This window comes from Hipposideros armiger, unplaced genomic scaffold (genome assembly GCF_001890085.2).
Source record: "Hipposideros armiger isolate ML-2016 unplaced genomic scaffold, ASM189008v1 scaffold_755, whole genome shotgun sequence".
In the NCBI taxonomy this organism is placed as follows: Eukaryota; Metazoa; Chordata; class Mammalia; order Chiroptera; family Hipposideridae; genus Hipposideros; species Hipposideros armiger.
This window is the reverse complement of record NW_017732105.1, coordinates 21,705-31,029: the sequence shown is the minus strand read 5'-3', so window position 1 is coordinate 31,029 and position 9,325 is coordinate 21,705. Positions and strand designations below refer to the sequence as shown.

General features: G+C 37.1%; 1 protein-coding gene across 1 annotated transcript in view; it reads right to left on the bottom strand.

Annotated features, from left to right (window-relative positions):
* The window catches only part of ALG6 (ALG6 alpha-1,3-glucosyltransferase), a 45,676-nt gene that overhangs the window by 14,911 nt on the left and 21,440 nt on the right, over positions 1-9,325 (bottom strand). The window contains exons 4-7 of the mRNA XM_019628197.1: positions 8,126-8,311; positions 6,993-7,128; positions 5,053-5,138; positions 3,586-3,674 (exon numbers count right to left, since the gene is read on the bottom strand). Of these exons, the coding sequence (XP_019483742.1) occupies positions 3,586-3,674; positions 5,053-5,138; positions 6,993-7,128; positions 8,126-8,311 (497 nt within the window). The remainder of the gene's footprint in view (positions 1-3,585; positions 3,675-5,052; positions 5,139-6,992; positions 7,129-8,125; positions 8,312-9,325) is intronic.

The following is a 9,325-nucleotide window of genomic DNA, read 5'->3' as shown; positions in this document are numbered from 1 at the left end:
CTAAATACATCAGACACAACAATCATACCTTCATCCTCACTTGGAACCTCTGACAGTTTAAATTAAAAAGCATGAAGGACAAGAAGGTCAAAATCTAAACCTGGCAAAACAATTCTATTTTAGTGTTTTTAAAATGTGCACTTCAATTAAAATACATTAAATGTTTTAGAAATAATCATTTCACTCATATGAAGGATATAATACCTATGACTTCACTCATGTGGGATATAAAACAAAAAGTAACAGACGAACTAACAAAACAAACAAAAACAAACTCATAGACACAGACAACAGAATGGTGATTACCAGAGGGGAAGAGGCAAGGGGGAGGGAAACGTGAGAAAAGAGGTCAAATACAGAAGGAAACTAGACTTTGAGTGGTGAGCATGCCACAGTGTACACAGATGGTGAATTATAATCTTGTACATCTGAAATTTATATAATGTTATTAACCAATGTTACCTCAACAATTTAATTTTAAAAGAAATAAAGGTGCATTTCAAATATTAAATGAAAGATATTAAATGTTTTATAAAGTAATCATTTGTTATTTGGGGTTTTAAATAACTTAGATCTATTTTCAGAAGTTTATATTCTGCATATATCTATACATCCGATCTAGTTGTTCAAGCAAAAAACCTGGATCACTATCTTGTACATGCTACCCATCCAATCCATCGGTAAATCCTATCTACCACAGCACCTCCTACATACAGCACCCACCCTCTTCCCTCCACTGCCCTCTGCTGGTGGTGGCAGAAGGGTGGTCTGAGCCACCCCCATCTTTCTTGTGGACTACTGCAGTCATCTCCTAACTGGTACCGCTCTTACATCCTTACAGTCCCTTCTCTACTCAGCCACCATGTCAGGTCATGTAAATTTCCCTGTTTAAATTCTTCCAATGGCTTCCTATTACACTTAGTCTAAAACCTACACTCCTATGTTATCTGGGTCTTGCCTTCCTCTTCCAGCCTATTCCTGTCTCCCTAACTCCTTCACACTCACCACCTTATACCTGTCCCTTTGTGTCTTGGACATGCCAAACATGTTCCTGCCTTAAGGAAAAACTTGCTTTTCTCAAGCCAGAACCCAGATCTCCTTGTAACTGGCTATTTCTGGTCAGCCATTCAGCTCTAGGCTCAAATGTCACTTCCCTAGTAAGGCCTTCCCCTACTCAGTCCAAAGCAGTGCCCCCTATCCAAAACCCACCAGCAGTCTTTTCACATGACACAATTTTCTTCATAGCCCTCATTATTCCAGATATTTTTTTGATAACTGATTTATTTTGTTTATTTTGTATAACTTCTTCTGCCACTAGCATGAAAGGCCCCAATTGAGAAAGCAGGGATGTTAGTTGTCATTCACATACATTCCAGTACCTAGAAAAGAATCTGGCGCATTAGAGAGCACTCAATAAATACTGCTGGAATAAATTAAATATAAATCATTTTGCTGCTATAGGTATATTATATTCATACTATCAATTACCTCAATTATAGACATATTGAGAATTGAACTGAATAATTCAATTCTTCATTGAAAAGAAAACACTTTAAAATAATTATAATGGGAAATGATTTTAAAGCTCTCAGAAGTATTCAATAAGAATTCAAAACACTAGCAACAAAAGTAAAATAACAAAAGTCATCAACATAAGTCTTTTTTTAGTTTTTTAAACACAGTGGCTTACATTAAAACATAGCAAACAATAAAATTAGGAGATTCAGAGAAAGAAAATGTTTTTTCTGCCTTATAACCCTAAAAGTAATCATCTCTAGCACTGCCACAGTTACTCAAACTCTGAAATTCCATTCCATTATCTTTGAAATATACCTTTATTTAGCATGCTACTTCCTAGAAAAATAACATAATCTTACATAAGCTTGCAAATGTTTCAAGTTAGGCCCACTGAAGACATCAGAGCATTAATAACCATCTCCCTCCTATTCTAAAAGTCCTATAGGATATTAACCACAGATGACTTAGTATGCTCAGAGTTCATTCACAGAATGAAACAACAGAAATCATCAATAAAAAGGTAATAAAAAAGAAAAGAAGAACATGAAACTATCTTTTTTGCATTATGGTACTGATAAGCACTTTTGAAATCTTTCACCATTATGCTATGTTCTGGCTTGTTTTTAGAATGCAGTGTAAATCAGTGGCAGTCCCAGAAATGAAACCCAAATTTCTAAAATGTCCCCCTTATAAAGTCCACTGACTGTTTTCGTAAACTAAATTTTCTTGACATATTTAAAGATATGTTTTAATGTTATTTTATAGGCCAAGACACACAGGAACAAAATTTTAAGTACACAGAAATACAACCTGGAGGAATTTGTAAACCCTCTCAGAGAAACCCTAAACTGTATAGGAAGCAGAACCAATCCATCTTCAAACTGACACAAGTCATCTTCCTAAGACAGAAATCTGTCCCCTCACCTTCTCAAAAACCTTTGGCTCCTCTTGCACACAAACCAAACTCCAACTTGTTCAATGCAACATTCAAGCTCTTATAAACAATTTGATCCTTTTTTACTTACCTCTCAGTATATCCTCTCCTACACACACACACACACACACACACACACACACACACACACACACGGCACACAATGTCATTGTTTAATAGCTATTCCCAGGGGCCGGCTGAGTGGCGCAGTTGGTTTAGAGCTTGCCCAAAAGTGCGAGCTCTGAGCAACAGCGTTGCTGGTTCAATTCCCACATGGGCCAGTGAGCTATACTCAAGCTGAGCTGCTGCTGAGCTGCCAACAGGTGGCAGGATGGCTCAGCTGGTGAGAGCACGTGCTCCTAACAACAAGGCTGCTGCTTCAACTCCTGCATGGGATGGTGGGCTACACCCGCCCGCAACTAACATTCAATACGGCATCTTGAGCTGAGCTGCCAATGCGGGCGGCCGGATGGCGACTGGACTTGGAGCTGAGCTAGCTGCGTCCTCCACAACTAAGACTGAAGGACAACAACTTAGCTGTTCCCCTTCCCCAATTCCCCAATGAAATCTTAAAAAAAAAAAAATAGGTATTCCCATAGCATTCCCTATCCTTTCCTACTTCTGTACCTTCAAACTCTTCCCAAACTCTTCCTCCTATTTTGAATTCTCTTCTGATATATAACCTCCTCTTCCAAATCTTTCCCAGCTTTCAAAATTTGACTCCAACCCTACTTGCTCTAAGAAGCTGCCTGATATCTGACCCCCAGGTAATATCTCCTTTTCCCACACTATCACAGCACTTAATTGGTACCTGATAGAATTTAGTACCATCTGCTTTATTACATAATTATTTAAGCATATGCTTATTACCACTGTTTTCTTCTTTGTATTCCCTCATTGACTAATACAAAGCAGAACTTAAATAGTTGAATTAATTAAACTGAAAGATCCTGACTGCTCAACCTAGTGCCCAACACAGCACCTAAGTATGTCAGACACTCGATAATGTTCGCCAAATAAATCAATGTCTTATTTCACAATCTAATAAATCCTGTTCAGAGCAAGAAAATAATTATCTCTATTTTTAAAAGATCGGCTGCAGCAAGAATTAAGTATCTAAAGTAAGGAGAAACTTACCAGAGTAAATCTGAATGCTCTGGGAGAGGGCTGAAGTACTAATTTTATACATGCAGGAAGCAGGTTCAAAAGTGTAAAACAAAAGCTAAAAAGTGAATAAAAATAAAATATTTGTTTCTTTGTAGAGGGATATCACTAAAACAAAGACATTTTTAAAAATATAAGGATCACATTATCAACTTAAGTTGATTTCAAATTAAGGTTTATTTTTATTTTTTAAATTTAAGACCCATTTAAATAAAATCCATACATTGAAATAATCCATACATTGAAATAATCCATACATTGAAATATGTACTCTTTCAATTTATATAGTACAGAACAAACATTATAGTACTAAATGTTGCTTATGTTATTTTACTATTTAGTATCTTTTATAGAAGATACCAAGATAGACAGTTAATTATCAAACACTCAAAATAAGAAAACATAACCAGGCATAGAGAGGCAATGCTCTATTTATAACACAAGCATTCATAAAATGTGCTCATAAGAGACGCTCTCTGGCCCTCATTTCACAAAAGTTGATTATCTGATTTTCAAGCCCATGGTAAACCAACAAGAACAAGTTAGAAAGGAAGCAGGAAGCTGCTAGAGCTTCTAGTGACGGCTGATGAGCAGGCAGCCATTTAGTACCATGGCCAACATCCTTTGAAAGACCCGTAAACAAGTAGAACGCAATACAATGTCTTCCCACTTGTGTGTCAACGTGGCTAGGTTGAACGATACAGCTCCTTGTCGCAGTGGGCTTCAAGAGCTGTTCACAAAAGAATCGAGGACAGAGACAAGCAGCACCCATTTTGTAGCGCATACACACCCACCTTCTCTCAGTTATTCAAACACTGATCCTGGTGCTGCTGGGAAGAGATTTTGCAGATCTAACAAAAGTCCCTGTTCAACAGCTGATTTTAAGTTAATCTACAGGAGCCTAGGCTTGGGTGGGCCTGACTTAATCAGTTGGAAGCCCTTTCAAAGAAGGCTTAGGCCTTCCCGCAGCTCAGAGATTCGTAACAGTAGCTGGGTCTGAATCGCTCTTCCCTCCCGCTCATTATGCCTTCCTGCATGCCAGCCTTGCGGACTTCCAGTGTGCTCAGCCAGTCCCCACAACTGTTTCAGCCAATTCCTCATAACAAATCCACATGCACACACGCTTCTCCTACTCCGTCTTCTCTAGCTAAACCCTGACTGATACCGCACTGAAAATCACGACTCTTCAAGGTAATGTTAAATCATGTTTAGTATACTGTCTGTTTAAGGAGGGAGGTAACAATCCAGGAAGATTTTCACATAAAATATTTCAAATAAGAGAGTTTTGTTGTATAGAGGGACAGGTTTATGTTATGTGGAAAATTCATTAATGAAGAACACCTCTTTCCCTGATAATGCCAGGTAAATGAGATATGACCATAAGACTTTTAGAGAAAAGCATATAAAACACTATATACAAACTTTGTGTCTCTTACCTGATTATTATCTGGACGTGGTGTGGCAAAATATCCTTGATTTTCAGAAAGACGCTGAAGCTGCACCAAACGTTGGCTACTTTATCCTTGAAAGAGATTTCTTAGTTTTATAATCTGATACAATTGAAAGGAATATCAAACTCCACGAAGTATAGCCCATAATCTCTAAATAAATAAACTTTTGAGACATGTGAAGCTTTTATTTACAATTTTATAACTAAGTTTATCTAACTCTTCAAGTAATGAGCACACACACAAGCACACACACACACACACACACACACACACACACACACACACACACACACACACACATACACACACACACTTCATTTTTTGCAGTGGAAGTTTATCTAAATCACTAGCCAACCATAATCCAGACATTCCCAAGAAATACTTAATATTTTTTAAAGAATAGCACAATATCCTTAAATTATGAAGTTATTGACCTTTGGAAATTTTTCTAGAAATCTTTTGTTTTCTTAATTTGTAGAACACATTATTTGACCCACTTTTACCACACATCTGAAATTATCTAGTGTAACCTACTAGCTACTAGCAATGACAACATTAATTGCTAATAAATCAAGAAATTTAAAGACATTAGCAGTTGTGCTAGGATCACTTTCAAAATTAAATTTGTAACTACAGCTCTCTGTTCATGAAACCCATCTTCTGCACAGCTGCTGGATTCACAGCTGTGTAGGCATAACATCAAGAGAGTAGCTATCACGGACAGCTGTACCATCCTACTTTCCTCCGTCAGATCAAAGAAAATGCCCTTTAGATTTTGAGGGGAACAAGTGAATGGAGGTGACCAGCAATACCATCAAACATGTCTGATACTCCTTTTTATAATTATCATCATAAATACCATTTCTGAAATGGAAGGCAAGGCAAATAACCAGGCAGCTTACATGGAAAATTAAACTTTTCTTCAGATAAGTGTAAAGATTAGAGGAAACATAAAGAAGTAGGAGCACAATTTTCAAAGTTCAAATTACAGCTTTGCCACGTGCTAGCTATATGACTTCAGTTTTCTGATCTGTGAAGTGGGTATAATAGCTACCTCAGAGCTATTGTAAGGGTCAAATAAAATCACATGTCAGGTACCTGGCACCTAGTGAGTAAGTGGTGGCGATAATAATAGTGATTACTTATGATTATCAGTATCAGCAGCAGCAACATCTCGACATACAAGCCACACATTCCTGCTTCTTCACATCACTAACTTCTCTTTCAAAATGCTGGTTACAGATCCATTGAAAGGCATTCTATAGCAATTTATATATTCACAAATTAGAAAGGTATATATGCTTTTCTAATTCTTTTTAAAAGAAATGTTTATTCAAAAGCAAATTATCTATAAATATGTTGTCTCTGTCTAACTTTATTCAAAGGCCTTTTTGTTTCAGAAAAATGATTTGTTTAATTTAATTACTAAATCTAAATCATCAAATTATGCATTTAATAAAAGTTTAACAAGAGTGATTAAGCTAGCACTAAATGAAATGAAAGATTCTCATTAAAAATTACTATGGATGAAGGAATTATGAGATCTTTCTGAAGCAAACACCATTATTAGTTTAATAAATAATTTCCTAAGACTAAAAAGAGGATATAAACCAAAAAAATGACAGAGCTGTTAACTTTGTGTCTACAATTCCCATGCTGTCTTTCCTTAAGGACACTATTTCATTAGAAAAGTGTATAACTGAATTATGGATCTCATGATGGCATAAATATTACCTATGCATGTAATGTACTAGAAAACGCCAGCTGAGCAGAGGTTATATACCCGATTAAATAATTGGCAAGGAAGGATGATTGCAAGAGGATAGCAGCTGAAGTTACTATTCTTTGTGTGTCATCTACAGGAAATCCCCAGAGGTCACAGGAAAAGTATTGTACCAGAAAGGAGTAAGGGTTTTTAAACATGCCTCAAATAATCCACGACTGACTGGGAAGAGTCTTCTTAGGACTTGCAGGGCTTGTTCCCTTTCTGTAAGGAATGGCAGCCAGCAGAGAATGAAGGAAGCCACAACAGTACAAGCCAGCTTAATTAACAATACAAACCTAGAACAAAAACAAAGGTAACCAGTAAGACAGGGAGAGGCCAATACTTCTGGGAAATTAATCTGAGTCGCACTAAATATAATAAATGCAAATGTAAAATAATGATAAATCTATGCTGCCAATATAGGTTTAAGATGGGAGTGAACTCAAACTGGAGTTAAGAAAATCACAACCATTAAGATGTGCATGTCTCCAACGAAAAAACTATCACCATCATAATTAACATTTAACTTAGATGTCATTCCCATGCAGCCATGAAGAAAAGCGTCAAATTGGGATGTATTTCTAATAAGTATATAATATGCTCTTAAAGGGATGAAATCCTCTAGCAATGCTCTAACAAGCCAACTCACATTATCTCCAGTAAATGTACATTGAACAAAATATTTTTCTAGTAAGGAAGATTTAAAATAAAATAATATAGAACATGAACATGACTTAATCTCTCTTCCCCCTAACCCCATAGGCAACACATGAATAAGAAATCACCAGGGGCCGGCCGAGTGGCTCAGTTGGTTAAGAGCGTGAGCTCTGAGCAACAGGGTCACGGGTTCAATTCCCACATGGGCCAGTGGCTGCGCCCGAGCTGAGCTGCTGCTGAGCTGCCAACTGGTGGCAGGATGGCTCAGCTGGTGAGAGCACGTGCTCCTAACAACAAGGTTGCCTGTTCGACTCCCGCATGAGATGGTGGGCTATGCCCACCCGCAACTAAGATTGAACATGGCACCTTGAGCTGAGCTGCTGGGAGCTCCTGATGGGCAGCAGGATGGAGACTGGACTTGGAGCTGAACTTGCTGCACCCTCCACAACTAAGATTGAAGGACAACAACTTGGCTGTTCCCCTTCCCCAATTCCCCAATAAAATCTTAATAAAAGAAAGAAAGAAAAGAAATCACCAAAAGGCAAAAGGAAAGAAGACCACCTTCCTCCAGGTAAGTATGCCAAACAAATTCTCTAAAGTAATTTTTTTTAATTCTGGTATTTAAAAGTCACTCACCCCTTTCCTTTGAGGCCTTTTTTAAAACACTTGCCAAGTAAAAAGCAAAAAAAAGGCAAGGAGTGGTAAAGTTCCATCTGTTTATAATTTAGAGCTAAACAAAATGCCAGTGACCCTAGCAGGTCCCAGTCATAAGATACTCCAAGAATACCCCACAAAGCAAAGCCAAGACTCACAGAATTATATATGTTCCTATGTTAAGGAAATTATCTCAATAATTAAAAGAGATAGAGAGCTTGCATTTTATAAAGTATATCTCTTATACAATTTTAAAATAACATATATAATGAAAGCTATTTCTAAATAGAAATTGAAAATACTGAAGTGATAAACATTTCAAATTATATATATATATAACGACCTTGAATATATTAAATCTACTGTTAAACAGAAAAACGGATTTGTTTAGGTTTATAAAAGCTCTAAATAGATGATAACATGTAGCTTTGTTTCTGCTAGACTATTTCACAGCATTATTATAACATACCAAAATCTAGAACATAAGACAAAGCTTCAAAAGTGGAAAAAACAACAACCCACAAAACGTCTATAATATGCATCATATAAATTATGTACTTGATTAGAAAATAATAGCGTTGTTATTAAAACAACATCACAACTAAATTTTCAGTTCAAAATGGTAAGCTGAGCACTCATGTTTACTGCCTGGTCTTCCCAAAACCCCCTTAAAATGATAGGGAATTTTTAAAAGTATAAATTCACAGCCATAAAGAGAAAAGGAAGATGGGTTACGACAGATAAAGATTTCAACACATTTCTAGGAGACAGAAGGGGACAGAAAAATGGTCACAAATAAACCAGGATGGAAGAAGCCTGCATAGAGGAAGCACAGCAAGCAAGAGGCCAAGCTACACTGCAAGCCCCTAGGGACTCGAAACACCAAGTCATTAGGGTGCAGTGGAGTAATGTTGAAAAGAAAACAAGAGGATTAACTGAAAATCCCTAGGTGAAGAAGTCAAACCCCACCTCATTCCTGTGCAAAGATAATCTGGCAGCCAAAACATTTACCCTCCAGGCAACAAAAGAAGGAATATTTCTCCAAAGAAATGGAATAAAACTATCCGGGGCAGCTAGTGTATAAGTTAACACTATAGTCTAGATCCTTCTATATTCTGAAATTTAAGGATCCCAAAGGATACTGGCCAGCTCCCTGCCCACTTCCTCTACAGTGGACCAGAA